At 43.1% G+C, this 27,982-nt stretch overlaps 1 protein-coding gene across 5 annotated transcripts in view; it reads right to left on the bottom strand.

Annotated features, from left to right (window-relative positions):
* Window positions 1-450: 450 nt before the first annotated feature.
* Window positions 451-27,982, bottom strand: part of rbfox1 (RNA binding fox-1 homolog 1) — a 98,601-nt gene continuing 71,069 nt past the window's right edge. For 4 of the 5 annotated variants that reach the window (XM_080774964.1, XM_080774965.1, XM_080774966.1 and 1 more), the window contains exons 10-12: window positions 25,213-25,277; window positions 5,793-5,868; window positions 451-2,952 (exon numbers count right to left, since the gene is read on the bottom strand). In XM_080774964.1, coding sequence (XP_080631090.1) covers window positions 2,830-2,952; window positions 5,793-5,868; window positions 25,213-25,277 — 264 coding nt within the window. In that variant the 3' untranslated portion in view covers window positions 451-2,829. The remainder of the gene's footprint in view (window positions 2,953-5,792; window positions 5,869-25,212; window positions 25,278-27,982) is intronic. The other variant, XM_080774967.1, reaches the window with a different exon arrangement.

The raw sequence follows: 27,982 nt of genomic DNA, 5'->3' as shown, positions 1-27,982 counted from the left end.
GTCTACTTTGTCTAAATCTAAAACGATATACCGTTTTTGTGTGTATTTCATATAGAAGAACATCTTCACTGCACAGCTCAAATATAATACACTGTTGGTTTATTATACTTTTTTACCCCAACTTTCATTACAAATAAACATAGTCATATTATTTTTGAAAAAACAAACAAACAAAACAATTATAATAAAAAAAAACTCAAACAAAGCAAAACAAAAGAAAAATAAAATAAACAAAAAATAGACACGGTTGCTTTGGGCACCGTTACTTCCTTTTGTTTTGTTTATTTTTTATTAAATGTTTTTTTATCTTCTTAAATCTCTCCAGTAATATAAAAGTCAGCAATTATACCAATCAATATACTGGAAGTTTATATATATATATATATATATATATATATATATATATATATATATATATATATATATATATATATATATATAAAACATCTGGCCAACACTATTCAGGGTTTGGACTAAGCAACTAGGTGGTTCAACAGTAAAACTGCCGTGGCGATACATTTTTATTTTATTTCTTTTTTTTCTCTCATCTAATAGCATCATATCTATGTAAAATCTTTGTACACATTAAACACTCCGGATATGTCCAGCGGAACCTTTGGCTTGGGAGTGACGTGATATATAACCACTATTATCTAAGCCCACTGGTTCTCAGCCATGGGTTCAGGGCCCCACCAGGGCACAAACAAGGACCCTTAATGGACCTGAAACGGGAGAGTAATGGGCCCTTTAAATCAGTGGTTCCCAAACTTGTTCATGTCAAGGACCCCCAAATTGACACTAATTAGCCCATGGACCCCCATTTGAAGAAATATGCCAGGGAGTGGGACCCCCTTAAGAGAAGATGTTTACGGCTCTAACAGAGATTCTCAACCCGTTTAATTTCAAGGACCCCAGTTTGACATGCATTAGTCTACGGACCCCCATTGAATGGGATTTATATCTCTGGGACGCCCAATTTATATTGTAAAATCAATTTAACTCAGAGAGTGTACAAAATGGAACCAAATGAACCCGCTAGGGTCCATTTAGTTCCATTTGTAGACTCTCAGAGTTACAGACCCATAAGGGTCCATTTGGTTCCAAACTATCATTTAGCTGGGGACCCCCTGGAACTCCCTCAAGGACCCCTACTTCGGGAACCACCGCTTTACAGGTCTGTAACTCTCTAAGTTAAATTAATACTGATGAAAATGTTTCTGTGTGGAATGGGGTTCCCGTTTGATATACATTAGACCACGGACCTCAATTTGATACAATGTGTTTAATTTATCTTGACCCCCCGACCTACACTGAAAACTCCTCTGTGTTAGTTTAACTCTGAGAGTGTCTTGTTCTATGTTTACTCTCTCAGAGTTACAGACACGTAAGAGTCCATTTGGAACCAATGGGGGTCCCCAGACCTGATGTTGAGAAACAGTGGTCTAATCAACGATATAACGAGAGCCTCGGTAACTCACTGAGGACTAACACACGATTCACTAAAACGACAAACTAAAATTACACCTGCCGTAGGGCCCATTTATTCTTCCTCACACAACTGTGTTGTGTACCAAAAAAATGGAGTGTTAACAAATGAACAAAAATGGCGACACACTATGAGTGAGTCAACTCTTTTTTTTTTCACTTGCAAAGACATCATTTTGAAGTATAAATCAGCGTTTTATCCTTTCTGGGACTTCCCCACGTTAAAAAAACAATTGGGGAAAGAACTCAACATCCACTCAAAACATTCATTACATCTGTCTGAAAAGTACTTTCCATCCTATCTACAGCTTTTGCAGACCCCTAAACACTACTCTGTCCCCAAAAAACACCACACCCACCCCCCTTCCAAAAACGATTAAAAGAAACACATCTTCGCTAAAATGTCAGAGGAAGCGCCGAAGGAAGCTGTGAAAAACCAAACCAAACAACACTTGACTAGTATAGTCACTTTAAACACTCTTACAAAACGTTGATAACCCCAAAAAATATGACTATGGACCTATATCTTACAGGATTAGAGTTCTATACAAGCCCTAACCATTTTAAATCTGTTTACATTTTTCTCTGTTGTCCTAATTGTTTATAACTCTAGCAGCTCTCTATTTAGTACCACGGAAGAAATCTAAACAAGAAAAGAAAAAGGAAAAGAAAAAACCTCTACAGGTGACAATCTATGTTTTAAATCTTTAGAAATTAAAAACCCACAATATCAAAATACACAGCACAAAATATCTGAGGTATAAGATGAAAAATATCAGTTTGTAATTGTATTCTTATTTGTGTTTTTTTTATTTATTCTTCTTCTTCTAATCCCCCAGTATGTTTCTCTCTGTTAAAATGATGCACAACTGCATGTATTGCAATACCCAGGCCTCAGAAAACATCTAGCTCTATGTAACTTCTCTCTCTCTCTCTCTCCACGCCTGTCTCTCTTCATTCATACACGCACGCACGCACACACACACGCACGCACACTCGCACGCTCGCTCGCACACTTCTTTCAGTGATGTTGTTGGCTACGCGTCCCGCGCCATTTTCATTCCAAAAAACGGACGCGTTAAACTCAGTGTCCTCTCGGACGGTGAGTTTAACGGATCGTTTTATTTATTAGGGACTCGATAGAATTGTCCCTGCAGGGACTCATCAAAAAAAAGAACCACCCATGGGTTCCCCTGGGACTCGTTTTTCATGAAACACCTATAGCAACATCACTGTTCTTTTTTCTTTTTTTTCCTTTCTTCGTTCTGCCCTGTTGGAAGGTTGTGTGTACGTTGTTATTTTTTTAGTGGGAGGAGGAGGGTCGGTTGTAGTTTTTGGGTGGTGTTAGTAGGGTGCGAAGCGACCGTAGCCTCCCCGGTATATACTGGCCTGCAGGGAGGACAGCACCAAGCCCACGTCGTCAGCGTGACTCCGAGTTTTGGCATCTGTCAGCGGGGCGAAAGCATTCTGGAAGACACACACACACACACACACACACACGGAACCCACGTATATACAGACAATAATTGGACATGCACGCACGCCACGCACGCCACACACACACGCACACGCACACGCACACACACACACACACACACACACACACACACACACACACACACACACACACACACACACACACACACACACACACACACACACACACACACACACACACACACACACACACACACACACACACACACACACACACACACTCGTTAGCATCCCTCTATCCTATAGCAGCTATCCAGTTTTTTTCTTTGTTTTTGAAAAACCCATAGTATATAACTTTGTCCTGTGTTTGTCCTGTGTTTACATAACGAAACTATATATATATATATATATATATATATATATATATATATATATATATATATTTCTTTCTTCTACAAGCAGTTATCTTACTGCAGTAGTTATTTCAACGCAGCGTGTCTCTGCAGGTAAACACCAGCACACTATACTACTCCAGTGGCTGACACTTCCGTTTGCACCTTAATCCCATGTACGTTTTTTAGTTAGTTTTAGTTTTTTAACCTTAAATAACGTCCATAGCATATACTTCACAGCATACTGTACATTTGCTGCTACACTCACGCACCCCGATGTCTTACCTCAGGTAGGCCTACTACTGTATGTGTAAATATGTGTGTAAATCTGTATAATATGTGTGTTAGTTTTTATTGATCTCTCTTCCCCCCTGCCCAACAATGGAGCTTGCACAAAAAGGAATTTCACCCACTGTTTCACACCTGCAAACCTGAAGTTGATTCTTTTGACTGCTTGTATGGAGGGGAAATTAGGCCTACTGGATGAAATTGTATTAATTGTTTTGTTACGTAAACACAGGGAAAAGTTACACATGATGCCTTTAAACATTACATTACCGTCATTCCAGTACAAACCCCCGCATGCGGCTGGACCGACTGACCGGACGGAAACCGTCATGCAGCAAACCAACCAACAGAACGTCATGCCAACGGACGCATGCCAAGAGTTACAGGTGATAGAAATCTGCTCCATGGAACAAGAAAAAAAACATAGAACATGAGTCCAACAATCGAATAAATCAATAAAACAGGAGAATACAACACGATGAGTTCAAAAGCACGATGCAGAAAAACACAAGCATGGACCTGAGATTATTAGCTGAATGTGTATTTGAGGTTTTTACTGACATCTGCTGGGGTGGAGCGGGGGTAGCAGGTGGAGGATGAAATGTGCTTAATGGGAATCATTCTTTGCAGAGGTGTCATTTCAGAGAAATGGGCAAAAATGTGTAATCACGTGCAGATGAGAAAACACATAATGTCACATGGCCATGGATTGAGATGCACTCAGTGCATGTTGATCTGAAATCAGATTAATCTATACTAAAAACAGAATTGGGAACAAATAATGCCTAAAAGAACCACACTTGAGATAAAATCACACCTGTTTGAACTGAGTGGTGCAACTCCCCTCTCCCCCCTCCTCTCTCTCTCTCTCTCTCTCATTAGCAGGCAACAGTGCAGCACGTGCAGCACTATCTCTCTCTCTCTGTTTCTGGCACAACAGCGCCCCTACTGGTACTAATAGTCATACTGGTGCTCATTAACGTCACATTGGCGGACACATGGACACATAGGTGAACCAACACATACAGTAGGATAGGTGAACACGGAGCTGTTCCTTGGAGTGGTTGCACCACTAGGGGGTGGCAATTGCCATCCCATGAGAAACCAAATGACTGTGTGCGCATGCTCAGACGGCGCTGTCAAAATACAGTCAAACGCATCAGCGTTAATTCATCCATTTGTAACTCAGAGAATGTACAAATGTAACCAAAACTGACCCCGTTTATACATCCTCTGAGTTAAATGGATACTACAGGCTCGACTTTCTGCCTTGGGGATTTCCCCCTCTTTCATCCAAAAGTCTCTTCATCTCAGCCGTTACTTTGTCTTATCCCTGCGGTCGTCCCCTGGCTCTCATCGCCCACCCCCCCCACCCCCCACCCCTCTGCGTAGCCCCCCCCCCCCCCCCCCCCCAATTCGCTCCGGCAGGCTGCTGCCGTGCCACTTTAGGTGGAGGGATTTAATTATCAAAATGACTAATTATTCCATTAGCGGGGAGCGTGGGGCGAGGTGGTATCCACCAAATTAGAAATATAATAACTAACATGGACTGGGCTGCCAAGGCATGAAGACGTTCATCACTTTTTACAGGCGGGGATTAATGTGGCATTTGGACTGCCGTTAGCGCCGGAGACAAATTCAATTAAGTTTAAGTGAGGGGATGTCAGTGGAAAAACCATGCAGAGCAGCACCAGGATGAGGGGAGGGAGGGAGATAGGGATATATATATATATATATATATATATATATATATATATATGAATCCTCAGGATTAAGAGAGACACAGACAGACAGACAGACCTCTGTGGTTCTCAATCTTTTCAGGCCGTGACCAAAATAATCATATTTGAACTGGGGACCCTCCAACCTGACAAGCACTTGGACTTGTAGGAGTTGAGGCATTATTATGTTTTCGGTTCCACAGAGAAATATTGTGAAAACAGCAGAACTACGACCAACAAGCTCACAAGTGTTGGTCGTCTATTTTCTCTTTCTTTTATTTTTCACAATTTAGCCAATGTTTGACCAGTTTTTATACTATAGTTTATTGATTACTTTTGATGCAATAATGTTCTTTTCTTTTCTTTCTTCTTGAAGTATTTAAAATGTCAGCTGGGGACCCCTCCCCCCCTCAAATCATGTGATCCCTGGGTCCCGACCCACAGGTTGAGAACCACTGGTGTATCTTACCATGGCACCAACGCTGTATGTGGCTGCTGGAGCAAGTGCGTGGTTGTAGGGGTCGGCAGCATATACTCGTCCGTAACTATGGAAACAACACAAAGAAAAAGACAAGAAAAGAAAAAGGTTTTAGCGACTCTCCCCAAAAGGGCATGTGCAAAACTATTGCAACCGAAACATACATACATACATGACAAAATAAATTAAATCACAGTTTCATACACATCTACTGTAAAGGGCAATTCACACCATGAAGCAATAACTATACAGATATCATTTTAAATATGGTTTTAACTCTTTGATTGATTGGTTGATTGATTGATTGATTGATTGATTGATTGATTCCAAAATGTACAGTACTGTAAAACATTTAAGTAAAAAAGATGAACACAAAAAGGCCTGTGGACTTGTTTGCATTGTGGTCCTATGAATTCAATGAATCAACAGACCATATAATATTAACACATTAATGCATGTCATCAACAAATCCAAAGAGCTAAATGGCGTCGGGTGGAAACCACATGCCCAAAACTGTTTTCAGGAATTCAAATAAAAACATAGCAAAAGTAGCCTATTGCCTATAGCACATCTACAAGTTCAAAACGCCTCGCTTCATGTAGAATCGCATCACACTTCGAGCTTGTAGATCTGCTACTTTTGAATTTGTTTGTTGAAAAGTAACAGTTTTGAACGTATGAGACATGAGTCATGGCCCATTAATGACTACTAAAATTGCCAATCTACACTATCACATCGTGACGCATCGTGATCTTGTAGATCTGCTATTTTCAAAAGATTTTTATACATTAAAAAACTTGAAACGGAACATTCTGCATCATGAATGAATGATAAAGATTTGACTCTTGGTACTTTAAGTACATTTTGATGCCAATACCCTGTACTTTTACTCAAGTACATGTAGAATTCTTCACTTTGACTTATAACAGAGTATTTCTACAGTATATTGCTGTATGTATGTATGTAGGCCTAATTATGTTAAAAATGTGAGCACCACCACTGCTTAATTCTCTCCCAAAATGGGGCACCACTGGTCCCCATACAGCCCTCTAGGCTGCACAGAGAGAGAGCATCTCCAGGGCTGATAGATAAGCAACTCTATCCATTTATCTCTGAGGAAGAGGCACGGACCCACCGAAGCTGACGAGATCCAATCAATGCGTGTAGAGAGGCATGAGAACTTTTAATGAACTATTAAGGTTTTCTTTTTCTTTTTTTAAAGGTTCTTAACTCGGGTCCCGGGGAACAAGACTTTTTTTACTAGTTTCCTGCTCTAAGCGGGGAGTTAATTGCATTCACCTGATGTCCCCACAGGCCTGAGTGAGTTCCTGACGGCGAGACGGCGGGGGCTGTGGGGGTTGAACGAACGCACGCACGCACACCGGCGAGGGGGCTCTCTCGATCGCAGAGGCCGCGCTTTAATGTGATAAAATCTCTAAGTGTTGGAGCTCTTAAACGAAGAGGACAGTCTGCTCGCCGTCACGTGAGAGATGTCGAGAGAGAGAGGGAGGGAGGGAGGGAGTGAAAAAACGGAGGTGTAATAAACGTGAGCAAAGACCAGCAGTGGATGAAAGTACTCAATCCCCAGTGCTTGAGTCAAACATGTGTGGATATACTCTTGGTCAAATGTGACTCAACTAGTCAAACATGTGTGGATATACTCTTGGTCAAATGTGACTCAACTAGTCAAACATGTGTGGATATACTCTTGGTCAAATGTGACTCAACTAGTCAAACATGTGTGGATATACTCTTGGTCAAATGTGACTCAACTAGTCAGGTGAAAGATTCTCTGTACTGGAGCACTTGCTTTAAAAAAATAGTATTTAAATATATTTTTTTGTTTTTTGCAGACAGAAACCTCAGTAACTTTTTGTGTTTTTTCGAAAATAACAATCACACAAAAGCATCAAAAGTCAGAGATCCACAAGAAACCCAGCACGTAAGCAAACTATTTTTGAGCTACTATTGATATTTCTTAATTTGAATACTGAAAAGTAAGTATGATTTGGACATACAGTATGAGGTTTTCACCTGAAGGAGACAACATGGTCAAAAAAAAGTATTCAAAAGAAAAAAGAAGAAGAAAAGTATACAAATTGAAAATTCCTTCCTAGAAATGTAGTGAAGTTAAAGGGACAATATTTGCCTTTGAAATGCAGTGGAGAGAACATCATTATAGTATGCTTCCAAATACACAGATACTCCAGTAAATGTAGCCTACTGTCCACCACAATGCATGCTGTAGATGTGAAGTTGTGAACGTTATCATAGTAGAGAACACACACCAAAAAGCAAGACTTGACAGACAGACAGACAGACAGACAGACAGACATTTCTCTTTCTGAGAGGTCCAGCAGCGTCACTGGGTCCAAGGCCAGGCTAATCTCTCCCCTCTCTGCACCCCAGCTTGCCTGCTCCCCCCCCCCCCCCCCCCCAACCCCTGATAAGGGCCAATCAGAGTTGGGGAGGGGGAGGGGGGGGGGGGGGGGTTGCGCCTATAAATGAGCTGATTTGCATACGTGGGCCCAGTGGCTGCAGCGATTAGAAGTTAATCCCGATTAGTTGTGGACATTGTTATTCAGTGTACACTCTGCCCCAGTCTGCCGTGCCTCAGCCCTGCGCCGCTTTTGACCTATCTTATCTCCCTGCACAGAGCCCCTAAACCATAATGATTGTACGTGAACGTGTACACACGTGTGTGTGTGTGTGTGTGTGTGTGTGTGTGTGTGTGTGTGTGTGTGTGTGTGTGTGTGTGTGTGTGTTGTGTTCGTAGTAGGCTACTTGTATTACTATACTATATATATACTATATACTATATACTATATATATTGCCTATTTAGTCAAATAGACATTGTGGGGAAGACGTTTCTGGTGATCACCAGAGAACTCGTTTTAATCCATAGATTATTGCTATGCATTTGAGATCATCCATAATTACTATTGCTTTATGCATTTGATGTATAGAGCACCGAAGTCTGACGTCACTTTCAGTAGAGGGCGTCAGTCCCCAGGTTCATGGATTTTTTAAGTTGCATTGAAATCGCCATGGGAGGATTTTTAGATTGCTTCATATAAGAACTGTGTTTGAAAAATAAACATGTCATCCCGGCCGCTTCACTCATATGGATATGAAGAATCAACTGACTGAGAGAAAACGCTAATGTTACTCCTGCTGAATTAGTTAGATTTTCGCTAGAAGCAGACTGTATCATATATGATACGATACAGAGACACCTCCCTAACAATAACGCAGAGACAGCTTGTTTATTTTTGGACCACAACGCTTATAAGACTACCGTATATTAAGATCACCCCATGTTATTCTCCATAGAGAAATTACTTCCGCGAACCAGGGGAATCGTCGGGATGAGCGAGTTACGTCAGGACTTCGGTGCTCTATTACCTTGTGTTTACCTTGCTTACTGTCGCTCTGGATTAAGAGCGTCTGCTAAATGCCTACATTGTGAATTGTACATTGTATATGGCAACAAGAAAATCATTTAGGATTAGATCCTTATTTATTCATTCTTTAGTTTTACACTGATGTCGTGCTCCGAAATAGACTGTCTTTATAGGGTTTATAGCTAGGGTAGGCTTTATAGAGTTAGCGTCAAAAATGGTAAAAATGACATAACATTGCCCCTCTAAAATATTGATGTCCTCACAATTATAGTAAAACTGTGTGTGTGTGCGTGCGTGCGTGCATGGAGAGGTGCAAGCAGTGTGTGTGTGTGTGTGTGTGTGTGTGTGTGTGTGTGTTTTATATGTGACTTTGAGGTGAGAGACAGTAAACAAGGAAGCAACATTTCCAACAGCTCCACAAAATGGAGCAGGCTGAATGAACGGCAATAAACGGCTTTTAAGAAATGTTCCCATACTCGGGATGAAAAGGTCACATGTTGTCTCGACCGTGAAAAGCAATGCCATTCATTTCAGCCAAAAGCAAAATTGCAGTTTCCAACCTCCCCAACTACAGAGCATTAATCTACGGAAAAGGAAAAGTCTTGAGAGATTTCATTAAAGAAAAAAATGCAAAACTTCCATCATCTATTTTTTGACAGAATAACAACCTAAATGTCAGTTCTCTTTTAGAGATGAATAGAGTTGAAGGAAAACAAGATTGCCTCTGTTTCTCTCCATTAATCTTTATGCTTTAACTACAGTATGTTACCATCCAGTTGTCAAGCAAATTCAAAGTGACCTTGTCAAATGTTGCTATAAATAAAAAGCTAATTAGGTACATTTCAATCAGCTTGGCTGAAGGCAATAAATAGGCTACCTGAGTGTAGAAAGCAGCTACTCCAGAAAACATTTCCATGAGAAAAATGGAAAGGGGGTTGTTTGAGAAATTCATTACCAATGGACAGGATTAATGGTAGAAATATTGTCATTATTTGGCAAAATGCATTGTATTCACATTTACAAAAAAAAAGCCTTAACAATTTTAGATATTAATTAAAAATGTGATTAACAAATAAATACATGGAAATAATCATAGCATAGCTACTTACTATAACACTCAAACACACACACACACACACACACACACACACACACACACACACACACACACACACACACACACACACACACACACACACACACACACACACACACACACACACACACACACACACACACACACACACACACACACACACACACACACACACACACACGCACGCACGTACGTACAAACACACACAAGTCTCACATTTTCCTGAGATGGCATGAAGGCATAAACATAGAAGACACTATGCTCCACTTTAACGTCCATATTATAATACTTCATCACAAGACATAAGATAAGTAGCGAAACGTCAAATCTACAAGCTCACAACGCGTCACACGGCGACACGTTGTGAGCTTGCACATCTGCTGTTCTCACTAAACGTTTGAAAGGTCTTAATAAATTATGGAAAACATTAGTATAATAATGTGTTTGATTTGTCCCATCATCACCCTCCCGGTCGGTCCGGGTGCCCTGTGGCCATGGACACCCTCCTCTCCCTCTCCTCCATTAAATGGACATGGACACCCTCCTCTCCCTCTCCTGTCGGTCCATTAAATGGACATGGACACCCTCCTCTCCCTCTCCTGTCGGTCCATTAAATGGACATGGACACCCTCCTCTCCCTCTCCTCCATTACATGGACATGGACACCCTCCTCTCCCTCTCCTCCATTACATGGACACCCTCCTCTCCCTCTCCTCCATTACATGGACACCCTCCTCTCCCTCTCCTCCATTACATGGACACCCTCCTCTCCCTCTCCTCCATTACATGGACACCCTCCTCTCCCTCTCCTGTCGGTCATTACATGGACATGGACACCCTCCTCTCCCTCTCCTGTCGGTCCATTACATGGACACCCTCCTCTCCCTCTCCTGTCGGTCCATTACATGGACACCCTCCTCTCCCTCTCCTGTCGGTCCATTACATGGACACCCTCCTCTCCCTCTCCTGTCGGTCCATTACATGGACACCCTCCTCTCCCTCTCCTGTCGGTCCATTACATGGACACCCTCCTCTCCCTCTCCTGTCGGTCCATTACATGGACACCCTCCTCTCCCTCTCCTGTCGGTCCATTACATGGACACCCTCCTCTCCCTCTCCTGTCGGTCCATTACATGGACACCCTCCTCTCCCTCTCCTGTCGGTCCATTACATGGACACCCTCCTCTCCCTCTCCTGTCGGTCCATTACATGGACATGGACACCCTCCTCTCCCTCTCCTGTCGGTCCATTACATGAAGTGCTATTTTAAAGTGGTTTGGATCGGCCAAGAGCAGAACCCCAAGTGCTCTGTTTAGCGACAGATAAGAGTCACAATGCTGTTAAGACTCGCCTTGCAGTGGAAGTCTTTTACAGTGACGCCTGTGCGTGAGCGTGCGCGTGCATGTGTGTGCGTGCATGTGTGTGTGTGTGTGTGTGTGTGTGCATGTCCCTGCCCCTGATTTCCCACCTTTAGGACAAAAACACAAGGGGAAAAAAAATAAAAGTGGGGACATTTTGCTAGTAGTTCAGTTATTTAGCGGTAGATTTGACATTTTGGGTTGGAGTTTTAGTAGAATTATGTTACCATACATTAGTATATGAGGTTAAGACATGTATAAAGCCCAACCCACACCAAAGGGTCGGGTTGGGACAAAACGGTTTTTAAGGTGCATTGGTGTGGTTTACCTTAAAGACCGTTTTCAGCACAGTCTCACCCAAACACGGTGTAATAGCACGGAATTGTAATTCTGTACATGCACACCTAGAAAACCCCCAAATCCATGCACTGAACATACACTGAAATCCTACCCATAGATAATGACGGAGGGGCGCCGGTTCTAGAAGTTTCTAGAACAGTGGTTCCCAAAGTGGGGTCCGGGGACCCCCAGGGGTACCTGAGGGAGTTCCAGGGGGGACCCATCTATTTTGTTCATGTTCATAAAGTGCTAAAGTGTTTAAAGCAGTGGTTCCCAAACTTACATTTAGACGTCTACATTTAGACGTATACATTTAGACGTCTGTATACATTTAGACCAGTGGTTCCCAAAGTGGGGTCCGGGGACCCCCAGGGGTACCTGAGGGAGTTCCAGGGGGGACCCATCTATTTTGTTCATGTTCATAAAGTGCTAAAGTGTTTAAAGCAGTGGTTCCCAAACTTACATTTAGACGTCTACATTTAGACGTCTACATTTAGACGTATACATTTAGACGTCTGTATACATTTAGACCAGTGGTTCCCAAAGTGGGGTCCGGGGACCCCCAGGGGTACCTGAGGGAGTTCCAGGGGGGACCCATCTATTTTGTTCATGTTCATAAAGTGCTAAAGTGTTTAAAGCAGTGGTTCCCAAACTTACATTTAGACGTCTACATTTAGACGTATACATTTAGACGTATACATTTAGACAGTGTCCCCCTGAGTGCCTCCCCAGTGCCTCCCCAGTGTCTCCCCAGTGCCTCCCCAGTGCCTCCCCAGTGTGCCCCTGAGTGCCTTCCCAGTGCCTCCCCAGTGTGCCCCCCGAGTGCCTTCCCAGTGCCTCCCCAGTGTGCCCCCCGAGTGCCTTCCCAGTGCCTCCCCAGTGTGCCCCTGAGTGCCTCCCCAGTGCCTCCCCAGTGTGCCCCTGAGTGCCTTCCCAGTGCCTCCCCAGTGTGCCCCCCGAGTGCCTTCCCAGTGCCTCCCCAGTGTGCCCCCCGAGTGCCTTCCCAGTGCCTCCCCAGTGTGCCCCTGAGTGCCTCCCCAGTGTCTCCCCAGTGCCTCCTCAGTGTCTGCCCAGTGTCCCCCAGTGTCTCCAATAGCAATACAAGAGCAATAATACAAATTAATCTTAATGTATTAATCTTATTAATTAATGAATCAAATTAATTAATTAATTAATCAAAATTGCGGCCTGTGCCCAGCACCATGCCAAAGCTTTTTCCTGCAGGAAACACTGCTTGTGGTTGTAAATATATTGTTATCCGTGTTGCGAGGATGAGAGGGTACCTGGAAAAATATCTACCCCAAAAGGGGTACCTGGTCCAAAAAAGTTTGGGAACCCCTGTTCTAGAAGACAATGACGGAGAGGCGCCGTTTCTAGACATTCGGTAGAGCCGAGTTGTAACCCGATAGACAGAATACTAAATAATGTCAAACACGAACTCACCCATGCAGCCACAGTGAAATAGCACTTCTGTACTAGTGAAAGCCACACCTCCGTCTCTGTCGAAACAGTAGTCGTGTAATATGTACGGATTTTGGGGTTTTATAGGCGTGTATGTACAGACTTGCAATTCCGTGTTATTTCACCATATTTCTATGAGATGGGGTTGGGCGGAGATGCTGTTACTTGCATAGTAGCCTCACATGATTATTGTATCATGAAGACATATGATGCCGTGATGTTGTGAATGTAACCTTAACTATACCTTTAATGTTTGTGCCCTTGTGTGCTCTCCTTTATGTGGACATGACAGTGTTAAAATGTGTAATACGTGCGTGCGTGTAATGGTGCGCGTGGTGCGTGGGTAGAAGGATGACAGAACAGGGCTATATGGAGAAGAGAGAAGAGGTAGTTAGCAGATGTAATGAGTCAGAACTGAGTTAGCAGGGTGTTAAGAATGATACCAGCATGAGGCCAGAAGAGCTTTCTGTCATTTAGAGAGCATTATGTAATGTGTGTGTGTGTGTGTGTGTGTGTGTGTGTGTGTGTGTGTGTGTGTGTGTGTGGCCTTGTTTACCCCTTGTCTCTCCACGTGTGCCAAACATGCAACTTCAGTCTTTCAGTTCTTATTAGTTAGAGCTGTGGTTTTCAACCGAGGCCCATTATTTATTAGGCCTATTCATACTCCAGTTTTAGTTGATAAGGTGACCACCAAAAACAACAACATGACGTCATGCCCCGGTGGTAAGCGACTCACCGGTCACTCAAAAAAAGATTCTGGTATGTATTATCACCTAAAACTGCAGTATGAATACGCTTTTAGCCTCGCAGAACCAAGACTTAGAATATTTTGTTATGTTTGGGTAAGATTTTTGTCCACAATGTATTTATTGATGTGGTACCATTAGGAGAGATCACGTTGATCAAAATAACAATTACTTTACATTCTCTAATTGTGTAGACTTCTTGTGAATTAATTAATGCGGAAAACAATAATTTAACTCTTGAGAGTGCATGTAAAATGAAACCAAATGGACATGTAAGGGTCCATTTGGTTTCATTTTACACTCTCAAGAGTTAAAGATATAAGGGTTTAGTTGGGGACCACCTGGAACCCCCACTGGTTGAGAACCAGTGAGTTAGAGCTGTGTGACCTGAAGCGTATACGTACGGTACATGTTAGGGCTGCGTGATACGACTTCAAATCAATATTGCGATGATTTCAAACGTTTGCCTCTTTTACCGTCAGTGAATGATTATAGAGAAAAGGGGGAAATAGCACAGCTACGAGCTCACAACACGCCACAACATGTATTGCGCTTGTAGATCAGCTATTTTGGTTCTTATTGCAGGCCACCATTGCACAACAGTAAGTATGAAACAGGACTTAAAAGGTTACTAAGAATATTGCACATATCTCTTGTGATTCTCGATTATTTGATTAACGGAGATGAGGAAGATTAAATCAGTTATTGGTTCTAATTGTCGGGTATTATGTTTTAATTGCCAAGCCCTAGTTATAGTAGGCATATAGTACATCTCGCTTCTCACAAATGTGTCCACCAGAGGGTGCTGATGCTCAACTATGCACAGCTCTTAGATGTTGTTTTGACTCCATTGTGTATGTTACAGCATGTTCCTGCTTTTGTCCTAATGTCACATCATTGAATTCTCTTCTCGTTCATTGTAATTCGTGAATGAAGTTATTCTGATTCAATCTTTTGTTATTTGTTCTTTTCTAATTTAAATAAAGGCTTATAAAACCTAAAGTTATGGCTACATTGTTCACCTCAATTAATATGGAAGCTCCCTACGAAGACCTCAACCTCCGGCACCGTCTACAACACGTTATGAATCAGGCTTCCTGGGAGACTCCATGTTGTACATTTTTGTGATTATGTGATTAAAGTATTTTGACTAACTCAGATTACTCACTTTAGAAAGGGCTGAGTCCTTCAGTATCATGCATGCATACAAGCAAGTACTCGCACACAAAGGTGTGCATGTGCACTAGCTCGCACGCACACACGCATTGTATTGTATTGCTACGTGTTGTGATGCAACACTGTGTGAGCTTGTAGATCGGCTATTTCCGGTGCGCGACACCGAAATACAACAAAGCGCAAATCAGGCAGAAATTCAACCTCTAAATCTAACCTCTAAATAACTCAAATTCTACTATACTTGCGGGGACATTTGACCCTCGCAAGTATAGAATTATACACACACACACACACACACACACACACACACACACACAAAGAGGGAGAGAGAGACAGAGAGAGAGCACATGCGATCCATCCACGTGCGTTGGCACACAGCAGCGTTTGGATGATGCATGGCCCTGCCCGAGACCTTGGCCGCCTTTCCACCTGGCATTAATAAGTGACTCCTGGGCGAGGCGGTGCGTTGCAATCACACGGCGATGAAAACGCATAACGCTCGGGTGTAAATACACCCAGGAGACACAGTGAGATACCCACGTACCAAACACCTTGGGACGAGGCGATGGAATGCACGGAACGTTTCTGGTTGTGTAAATGCACCCGAGAGAGAGAGAGAGACACACCCACCCCATCGAGATACCACCGCCGCCCAAAACACCATGGGGACCGACTGGGCGATGAAAACGCATAATGTTATGGTTTAAATACACCCGGGAGACACCCGAGATACCACTGTCCAGGACACCTCTCTGACAGGGTCACGCACGGCACTCACAGTGGTAATAAAGTCTGAATGCAATCAAGTCTCAAATCCATGTGTGTGGTACTATACACAAGGAAAGGAACACATTTGTACGGGTCCTCTATGGCTTCTATGTTCCTATGAGTGTCGCATGGCCAGACTGTTGCCTCCCACAATGTTCAAACGCTTCCGTCGTCCAGTCTGGACCGACAGAAGCTCTGAAAATGATCAAGCGATAAAGCGGATGCGACGCCTCCTCCCCCGCTTCCGTTTCGCATAATGTATCATCAAAATCAAACAGTTAAATTATGGAGACAGCAACGATATCAACTTTGGAAATGTTTGAAAGCCACTGCTGTGGGATGGAGGGAGCTGTGAAACGATACCTTCCTGTTTAGTTGACTGCAGAGCTGCGAGGCTCAGCCAACTGTAGCAATGTCCCCATAGTGGGGAGCTGCTACCACCTGCACTTCAACAGCCCTGCCTCCAGTCATTTTCATATGCAAATTCACATTTCTTCTGTAGTTAATTGCAATTAATCCATATTAATTACATTAACAAAGAATGAACGGGCGAACAGCAATTCCATGTTTGGCGTGTAATTAGTCACTTTTTGCGTGATCGTCTCTCAAAATGACACGGCTAATGTGCTTTGAACATTGGCATATTTAGGCCCTCTAGTGATAAGTTAAACTTGATGTAGGTCTAGTTCTTTGATATTAATGTATTTTAGAGGGAATACATGCATTCTGTATGATGTTGGACGATGTCCCCAGACATATCTTGTGATGTATGCTTTTAATAATCAAAAGCATACATTTTAGAACGCAGGGCAAGCAGGCTTGTTTGTGTCTGAATATTTGTACTGTAGCCTACTGTATATATCGTGCATGCGTGCGTGCGCTCATATAGTCACACGATACAGACAGCCTCTGCAGGAGATTCCAGCATAGATCTGTGCACTCCAGGGCAAAGCCAGATGGGTCATAATTACACCCAGAAAATAATATCAACGTATGGGTCAGATGATTTAAACAATAACAATTTTAGTCCTCACATTTGTGTGTGTGTGTGTGTGTGTGTGTGTGTGTGTGTGTGTGTGTGTGTGTGTGTGTGTGTGTGTGTGTGTGTGCTTGTTCGAGTTCAATGTACAGCACTGTGTCCCAAACACTGCAATCAATTGCAAATTGATCACATGTTCACGGTAGCATGTGTGTTCCCCACGATGGTTTCTCTTTTATCAGTGCATGAGCACATATAGCTGGCGTTAGTGTGTGACTTCTACATGAGCAGAGCACAGAGTCCTCAGGCGTCAGGAATGCATGGAGTCTCTCTCTCTCTCTGTCTCCGTCTCTGTCTCTCTCTCTCTAAAGAATGCATGCATGGAGTCTCTCTCTCTCTCTCTCTCTCTCTCTCTAAAGAACGCATGCATGGAGTATCTCTCTCTCTCTCTAAAGAATGCATGCGTTCTCTCTCTCTCTCTAAAGAGCGCATGCATGCAGTCTCTCTCTCTCTCTAAAGAATGCATGCGTTCTCTCTCTCTCTCTCTCTCTAAAGAGCGCATGCATGCAGTCTCTCTCTCTCTCTAAAGAATGCATGCGTTCTCTCTCTCTCTCTCTCTCTAAAGAGCGCATGCATGCAGTCTCTCTCTCTCTCTAAAGAATGCATGCGTTCTCTCTCTCTCTCTAAAGAGCGCATGCATGCAGTCTCTCTCTCTCTCTAAAGAATGCATGCGTTCTTTCTCTCTCTCTCTCTCTCCCCCCCCCCTCTCTCTCCCTCTCTCTCTAAAGAGCGCATGCATGCAGTCTCTCTCTCTCTCTCTAAAGAATGCATGCGTTCTTTCTCTCTCTCTCTCCCCCCCCTCTCTCTCCCTCTCTCTCTAAAGAGCGCATGCATGCAGTCTCTCTCTCTCTAAAGAATGCATGCATGCGTTCTCTCTCTCTCTCTCTCTCTCTCTCTCTCTCTCTCTCTCTCTCTCTCTAAAACCACATCACCATGGTCCCAGTCAAAGCCACACAGTCTCTCGTCGTGGCTTCACACAGATGGTCACATAAAAACAGAGTCCAGAGCCGTAAGCTCTATATAGCGCCATGCAGTGTTATTTGCTGTCCGTCGCAACCAGGCTTATTAAAGTGAACTGAAAGGAGGCGCAGAGGTGAAGTAGCCATTTACCACCACGGAGGTCGTGGGTTCAAATCCACCGTGGTGCATCCGGCTCTGACGAGTGTCTCCACGAACACAATTGACCCGTGTTGGGAGGAGTGGAGCGGGGCGGGGTGGAGGAGTGGAGCGGGGCGGGGTGGCTGACATTTGTCATTGCATTTAATCCTACGGGCCGGGGCAGCACCATGTCAGCAGGGAGTGTTGGGCGAGAGGAGTATAGGACAAAATGTGTGTGGGGAGGAATCAATTGGCATAACGAAAAATTGGGATTGAAAAGAATACAAATTAAAACGAGGCTTTACAACAAATAAACAACTAACTGTAATGGTATTGTGTGTTTACAAAACGGACTAAAACTAACTGAATTCACAGAGTAAATGTCCTTCAGCTTTTGTCTTTGACAGTATCTCAAAATAGTATTTTGGTATATGAAATCTTCCACATTTTTTCTTCATTTAAAATCTCTCTAAGATCTACAAGACTTGTGATTTGGTACATCTGCTATTGTCGTGGTTTTTTTATTATTTTTATTATAATAATAAAAATAACACAAAATCGAATAAAACCTAAACTAGAACAATGCCTTTTCAAACTAAAATAAACTATCAAGCCCGCTTTTAAAATTAATCATAAACTAAACTGCAAATGAAAACCAACAGTCAAAACTAAACAAAAAGATGTAAAAGTATAATAATAACCTTGGCCCAGACGTGTCTCAGGTATAAGTGCCAGACAAGCATCCAGGGCTTTGACCAGCACTGCATTATCGTGCCGCGGTGCCCAGACACACACGGATCGATTAGCAGATCAAATAACTGACGTCAGCGGAATACACTGAGCCTACAAGTCATGGATAGACTGAATACACTGAGCCTACAAGTCATGGATAGACGTCGTACGCAGGCATGCAAATCTTTCCCGATTGTGTCCGAATCTCAGTTGAATTGAAGTGCACTAAAACTAAAGGCAAACAAAAGTGCTTTGATGCGTTTTATGGCGTGCGGTTGTGTTACACTGGTATAACTTGACACTTTTGAGTTTGAACTTAAATCAGCGATTTTACTCAGCATCAACTGACAGTAAAAAACAACTAATTCATCCAAAGTATTTGTTTTAAACACTGACCTTATCAAATTTAGCTCAATATCATAAACGAGTCACATACCTGATGAAATTGAGTGGTTTGTTTATATGAGTTCTTATATGACGCAATCCAATTAAGGGCGTGTGTCGTTGCGTATGCGTGCTCAGTGGCCTGCTGTCACAAAACCGACGTTGTTTGGGCTTAAACGGTCGCCTCTGATTTTCACAATAAAATGTTACCCACCCGTGTTTAGTTCAATAGCGCCTTTCCCTGTCCCCTTCCCCATAAACGTATAAAAGTATATGTTTTCAGCACGGAGCACGGGTCTTCTCAGATCAACTCGGGTGTCATTATAATGATAACAGACCCGAGGTCCGAGATAATAGAACCGGAACTGACCCAGGTTGTGGTTAGAGGTCGGGGTTTGATCCCCGGCCGGTTCATATACCACAGACCCAATGCCTCCCTGCTTGGCACTCAGCATCAAGGGTTGCATTGGGGTAAGTCCCAGCGACATACTAGCGTCATGTCCAGGGAGTGTACAAGCTGCCTCACACTACAGAAACAGGAGATACTGTATAGGCTCCTGCCCGGCTAGCCTGGCTAAAGCCAGACGCGAATCAGCCGTTGGCAAAACAGTGTGATATTAGTCTGGCTTATTAGCCATGCTAGCAACCGCGGCAAGGCATGGCCTGGCAAGGCTTACAGGGGTCAGAGAGTTGCTGCTTTATAGGCAATGCTCTTCAAGGTCACATAAGGAGGAAGTGGCAGTAATAAATAGATGGCACAATGAGTCCTCCTGTTATTCACATGCAAATGAGAGTCAATGAAGGAGGAATATAAGGCCAGGGGGATCTGATGTGATCTTTATGGAGGAGATGGCTTTGCACTTCATGACGAGAGGCAGCCTCATACCAGCTGGCTGTCTGTCCATGCCATTAACCTCTTCAACCAGAACTGTTTTATCATCCAAACTTATTTTAAAAGATCACGAGTGGTGGAAAAAGTATACTCAAATGTTTTACTTCAAGTAAAAGTATCAATACTGCAATATAGAAATACTCCATCCAATAAAAGTCCAAATGTATTGTAAAAAAAGTGCCCATTATGCAGAATGTCTCATTTCAAAATTTCAAACAATCTTTTGAAAACAGCAGATCTACAAGCTCGCAATGCATTGCGACACATTGTGAGCTTGTAGATCTGAGCTTGTAGATCTGATTCATCATGTATCATCATGTATCATCCTGTATTTTCATCCATTTATTTTCATCCATGTATTTTCATCGCGTATTTTCATCACGTACTTTCATCGCATACTTTCATCGTGTATTTTTTTCATCGCATACTTTTTCATCGCGCACATACTTTTTCATTGCGCGAATACTTTCATCACGCACGTACTTCCGTCTCGCGCATACTTTTTCTCCTTAAAATTGCTAAATACAACACACAAGTACTTAGTATTGACACAATCGATTATTTGCATTGCAAAACGATACAATACAGAGTCAATGTTGCTGTTTACATTTCGATATACTGTACTTGACATTAAAATGGATATTTCGGTGCAGTTACCATATCGTTAAACCCCTATTGGAAACTAATGAGCTGGAAGAGGTGTTTGTATAGCCTGCGACATTCTGCACACATAAAAGGACCTTTTAGCCTCCTGAATCTCAATACATGGGCAACTGGCGACGCATTTTGAGCGTGTAGATCGGCTATTATTGCTAATAAGTGTGTGGAACTATAGTGGCCCTCTGGAGTGAGTGTGGAACTATAGTGGCCCTCTGGAGTGAGTGTGGAACTATAGTGGCCCTCTGGAGTGAGTGTGGAACTATAGTGGCCCTCTGGAGTGAGTGTGGAACTATAGTGGCCCTCTGGAGTGAGTGTGGAACTATAGTGGCCCTCTGGAGTGAGTGTGGAACTATAGTGGCCCTCTGGAGTGAGTGTGGAACTATAGTGGCCCTCTGGAGTGAGTGTGGAACTATAGTGGCCCTCTGGAGTGATTGTGGAACTATAGTGGCCCTCTGGAGTGAGTGTGGAACTATAGTGGCCCTCTGGAGTGAGTGTGGAACTATAGTGGCCCACTCCATTGTCAAATAACCCTCAATATTAATAATGTAATTATTGATAACACAATGAATATATAATTTGTGTTAGAATTAGTAAGCACTGCTGCACAATTTGGTTGTATAATTGCATGGAACTTGCAGAAGTCTGTATTTTTTTTATTATTATCCATTATTCATTTTCCCCCCATCCGTTCAGCCTCAAGTTAACTTTCTTGGAGCTAGGTTTGAATTAACAGTCTTTGGCACAACAGGGGGTTATATATGACCCAGCTACGTCTCAAAGCCTAATTAAAAGATAACACAAGCTCATGTTTCACTATCAGTCTCTATATGCCGATTTGATATTATGGCTATGAATTTTCTGCACATCTAACTGAGTTAAACACTTTTTTTTAAAGTGTGTGTGTGTGTGTGTGTGTGTGTGTGTGTGTGGGGGGGGGGGTTGAATTCACTTCTAGGGTTAGAGAAATCCCTCCATCTAATTCAATAGCACAATGTAAAAAAAAGACTACTCCAGGAACATGATTTGGGCTCAGACAATGGCACAGTTTATATGCTGGCCTGGCCAGGCAGTGCTGGAAAAAGTACTACATTTCTTTACTTAAATAGATGTATCAATGTAGAAACACTCTTGCAGGTAAAAGATCGGTAAAAGTATTGGCATGAAAATGTCCTTAAGGGTGCGTACGAACACGTCCTGGCGATTTGTGCCAATTCATTTAATCTGTCCGTACTGTTGATGTTTAGGACACAATAAACACTCCTGGAGTTTTTATGTGTGTAATACGGTATGTTTTTCTTGATATTTTAGTCATGACACCATGTTCATGACCAAAAACCCGTTATGAAAATGTGGTCTCACTTCCTTCCTGGACTACAAAGTCTCAGCTCCATGCAACTGGCCCCCACTACACAAGGATCGAGGGCAGAGGGGAAGTGCACTAAAGCATTATGGGCATTGTAGGAATTCAGCAATCCAGTCAAACCCTAGTCAAACACACATACTTCAATATTTTTCTGGCCATAGGGTGCACATTTCTAATTGGGCTACTGTTATCTACTACAAATTCTATTAACGTTGAGTGACTGCAGTTTATCCCAGTGGTGAAATGTCCCTTTAAGTACAGTACTTGAGTAAATGTACTTAGTTACTTCCCAACACTGCTGGGCTGACAGGGGAACGGAGTTGTGGGTTTTAAGAATGGGAACGAATTCTTACCTTGATGAATGCCTTATGTGACCTGAGCTCAAGCTGTCACGGTTGCAGTGTGAGTTAAAGAGTTACACTTCAGCTAATTGAAGAGTTGATGGTAAAATTGGATTGGAATGAATGCAACTCAGAACTGGCTCACAGGGTCGAGACCTCAAACTGACGGTTTAGTTGGATATTTTTGGGACATTTGATTTTACACGCCGTACACGTGGACTGGGGAACATTCCCTGTGAGACACCTAATATATAATTCTGTCTGTGATATATATTCCAGGATTAAAAATTAAGTTTATTTCCCCCCCACCACAGGAAAGGGAGACATCATTTTAAGTCTGATTCATGCTTTGTCATGTGATGGTGTCGCCGTGTCGGCACACCGGAAATAGCAGATCTGCACTTGACTTTAACTTGGCTCTGATGAAAGTTATACACAGTGAAATGCTGTAGCATAGCTGGAGGAACAAAACAAGTGGTCAACTGAGCTACTCGTCCTGCGACTTTATTTTAGAGTGCCGCTTTTCCCACCTTTGTGGATTTTTCATTCCGAGTATATTTTTCAGCTGAGCAGTGCACCCAGGGTAAAAAAAAAAGGACGCAGAGGAAGCAGTCCTTCAGTTGCCGTGTTAAGTGGTCAGATGGGCTGCGTGCATATTTAGAGCATGTTTACAATAATGGTCCGACAATAATGGTCAGACAATCTGGGAATATTATTTGAAGAAATATTAATATTATATTTTGTTACATTGAGGGTGCATAAAGTGAGTGGCAAATCGAGTGGCAAAGTGAGTTTAATGTCATTTAATGCAATCAAATGGGACTTTTCTGTTTGGATGTATGAAATTAGTTGAGTAGTTTTTGACACTCAGTAGACGTTCCCGCATAACTTTCTGGGAATGATGATGATGCGCTCACCCTCTAAAATCCCATTGTTTTGCTAATCATTTGGTGCCTCACTCGCTATATCCACACGGCCCACCAGTGGGCCCCGGCACAAACAGGTTGAGAATGGCTGAAATAGGCATCAGATGAACACGGACCAACCAGGTGGCATTAAGGTGCTTTAGCCCTACTGGCTGAGAAACTGTGAGGAGGACAGTGTCGTCCGGGTGATGGCGCACAAACATCAATCTCGAAAAGGACTTGCCGGATATTTATGGTATATTCTGTGCGCCTGAATTCATGTCTCCTGGAGGATGACTCACTCTACTGACTTTGGTGACTTTGGTTGGGTCAACAACTGGGGGCAATAGTTTCAGCAGAGAGCTCCCGACTTCCCTTTCCAGAGCAACATTAGCAACTTCATCCTGGGGGATCCCGAGGCATTCCCATGCCAGTGTGGAGATCTAATCCCCCCCATCTGGTCCTTGGGAGACAAAGGGGAGATACTCGGGAGGCATTCCATATACTGCATGCCCGAACCACGTAAGCTGTCTCCTTTTCAAGTGAAGGAGCAGCGGCTCTACTCCGAGTCTCTCGCGGGTGACTGGACTTCTCACCCTATCTCTATAAGGGAGATGCCAGCCACCTGACTGTGAGAGCTCATTTCAGCCGTTTGTATCCACGCTCCACAGCATTATGCAAGGCCAGAATGTCCGATTGCACACAAGCTATCTCAAAACGGAGTGGGTGGATTTCCATGAACTGTGCTGTGTGCAGAGGATGGAACCCTATATAACCATTGAGTGATCCCCTGACATGGCTGGTCATATTTGTACCCCCCAACCCCAGTATACTTTGACTATAGATACACCTGGTCAAATATTACTCCACTACAAGTGAAAGTTCCTTTGTCAAATTTCTACTTGAGTTCAAGTACAGCGACACTTGCTTTTAAGTATTCAAAAGTACAAATTACATCTTAAGATCGGATATTTACACTACATTTGACATACGGCACAGTGCAGTATAAATAATGTACTTTTTTTCCCTTCCTAGAAATATAGTGAGGTAAAAAAGTAAGTCAAAAAACATACAGTAAAGTACTCAAGTACTTAAATGTGCTTCATTACTGTCACCACTGGTTTTCTTGCATGTGTCAGATTGAGTTACCGTTTGTGTGGGGCCAAAAACTGCATTGGTTGTAACTTGGAGGCATTGCTCCCAGATGCAAAACATGTATTAAGTGTATGTAGCAGTTCACTTTATTACACACCCCATGAAGCGTTGGATTCATGGATATTTGTTTGTTTTGTGTTGCATTCCTGAGACAATAATGTGATGAACCGGGTACACGCCAGTAGGAGAATATGTCATCTTTTGGGTGAACTAGTCCTGCAGTCTAATTTCCCTGAGGTAAAAGGTACAACAAACAACAACAATAGAGGGTATGCACATGCATAAAGTAAGTGGCAAATTGAGTTTAACGTCATTTAACGCCCATACATCATTTGGATGTATGGGCTGTCAAGGCCAGGAAGTAGTTGTTGTTTTTTTACCACTCAGTGGGCGTTCCCACGTAAGTTGATGACGTCACACGCATACCCTCTATAAACAAAAGACATGAAAAAGAAAAGATGAGGAGAGGAAACAAGATGAGTTGGTGTCTTACCTGTCACTGTATGCAGCAGCGGTGGCAGCAGTAGGCTGGGCATATCTGTAGGCAGTGTAACCACCCTGAAAACACAAACACGCACACGCGCACACACACACACACACACACACGCACACACACACACACACACACACACACACACACACACACACACACACACACACACACACACACACACACACACACACACACACACACACACACACACACAATTGTTTTGTTATGTAAACACAAAACAAAGTTATATACTATGAATCATGGGTTCTCAAACTTATTATTTTTTCCTCGAGTCAATTGCTGTGAGCTTGTAGATCTGCTATTTTTGAATAGCCAAATGATTGTGATGCTATGTTAACTATACCTTTGCATGGGGACCCCCTGGTTTACCAGGCCAGCTGGAACCATCCCAAAGACCCCCTGGGGGCCCCGCCTGGAACCATCCCAAAGACCCCCTGGGGGCCCCGCCTGGAACCACCCCAAAGACCCCCTGGTTTACCAGGCTACCTGGAACCACCCCAAGGACCCCCTGGTTTACCAGGCTACCTGGAACCACCCCAAGGACCCCCTGGTTTACCAGGCTACCTGGAACCATCCCAAGGTCCGGCTCCCCACTCCGAGAACCACCCATGTAAACACTGGGTAAAGTCACATACCGTACTCTGCCTTTAACCATTAAGACCTGGAACGCATCTGTCTCACCTTAGCTTCTAATCACTTTAACCGTTATTTTAAACTTTAGCTATTGAAAAATAGCAGATCTACAAGCTCATAGCTCATAGCTCATTTTAAATCATGAAAATGTGGCGCAAATCTTTGAATATTCTTTCACAGCGAACGTTTTTAACTCTCTTTGCTTCTGGAACAACGTATTTTCAGATGGGGGGGGGGGGGGGGGGGGGTCGGCGGCCAATTACATATTATTTCTGGGGGTGCTTGACATGAAATAGTTTGAGAACCACTGATATAGAAACATCATTTTTTCCCGAAAACTGTCTTAGGTCTTAATGGGTAAAATGAAGTGTGTGGTGCGCGGATGGATGCAGCAGCGATCACAGTGCGAGCACAGCGAGGCGTCTGTGTTCAACAACCAGACCACAAGGTCACAGCAAACCTCAAACATGTCCGTCCACACGACAACAAGCACCAAACGCTACAAAAACTAAACAAAAACAAAACAGGGGACGTTGGAGGCGTGCATGCTGGTCCACCGCGCATGCACACATGAACGCATGCACACATGAACGCATGCACACATGCACGCATGCACACATGCACGCATGCACACAGCAAGAGCAGTGCAGCATGCATGCAAACATGAGACTAGCATGATTGTGAGCGTGGTTGAGATGCAATTGTCAGCCGGCGGTGACGTGATATGATATGCCTCAGTCAAAACCCATTATGTCCGATTCTGTCCATTGCTCCTATTGTTTCTAATTCTAATTTTATGTTGCGTATAAATTCGTTTTTATTAAAAATGTTCTGTTGTTTGGTTTTGTCTCTATTACTTTATGATATGATATGCCTCAGTCAAAACCCATTATGTCCGATTCTATCAATTGCTTCTATTGTTTGTAATTCTAATTTTATGTTGCGTATAAATTAGTTTTTATTAAAAATGTTCTGTTGTTTGGTTTTGTCTCTATATGACTTTTCAGACGGTTGAATTTTTTTGCACTATCGATTGAATATCCTTGCGGTCGGACATAAAGCTCTTATCTTATATTCATTCCATATTCAAAGCTCGGAAAGCGCCTCGAAGCTTTGCACTAGATCTGCTACATTTGAATGTGAATCCTGGAATGCGTGACCGTGTTTTTGGCATATGATGTTTCCACCCGACAGAGATGATTTGCTCAGACGGACCCAGTGCAGGCGTCAAGTGTCAGACTCAAAGTCGATTTTATATGTATTTATTTTATTCTTATCTGTAATGGTTTGGCTCTGGACGCTTACTAGCTACTCTATCTATCCTGTGTTTCGCTATCTGAAGTTCCCCACGGGGATCAATAGAGGTTTATCTCTTCTTAAATTCTGCCAGAGGAGAATTGAAGTTGTTTATAGTGCCAAACAAATATATCCATCTTGTGCCTTTTGTTTTTGTCTGCTTCATTATACGATAGAGAGAGAGAGAGACATGGGGCAACTACATAAGCGAGTGCAGCGAGTGCATGGATGAGCGCGCGTCACAGGCCATGTGCCGCTCTCTCGCTCGCTCGCCCAGGACATCATGGCCGCTGTGTCTGTGCCAAGGTGGCATACGCCAGCGCACATCTGATGGCATCTGAACCCAGCCACCCGGGCGCCCTGCGACATCTTGTTTTACTAGCAATCAGCGAGTGCAGCACACTTCCACATGCATACCAAGCACCCGCAGGCCGAGGACGAGGAACAACAACCCAGTGTCAGCTGGGTGGTTAACTGCCACGCCGCTTGGATGTTCTCCCACACGGGGGGTTTCAGTCCTGTTTTAGTCACCTGAAAAAGTTTAGTCATAGTCTAGTGCTAGTCTTAGTCGACTAAATATCAAAATCTATTTTAGTGTTAGTCCAAATTATTACTTTCTATCTATTATTATACATACCCCATGAAGCCTGGAATTCATGGAGATATATTTTATAGTTTTTGTCGCATTCCGAAGCCAGTCATGAAATTCATACACTGACATCTGTGTGTTTTGAAATGAACCTGGACAGATTACCAGTACAATTACTTAAGGATTCGTTCATTTTGTCAATTCATTCTGAAGATGTTGAAAGAAAGGCTA

The sequence above is a fragment of the Protomyctophum bolini genome, assembly GCF_963924005.1.
Source record: "Protomyctophum bolini genome assembly, chromosome: 11".
In the NCBI taxonomy this organism is placed as follows: domain Eukaryota; kingdom Metazoa; phylum Chordata; class Actinopteri; order Myctophiformes; family Myctophidae; genus Protomyctophum; species Protomyctophum bolini.
This window is presented reverse-complemented; position numbering and strand designations above follow the sequence as displayed.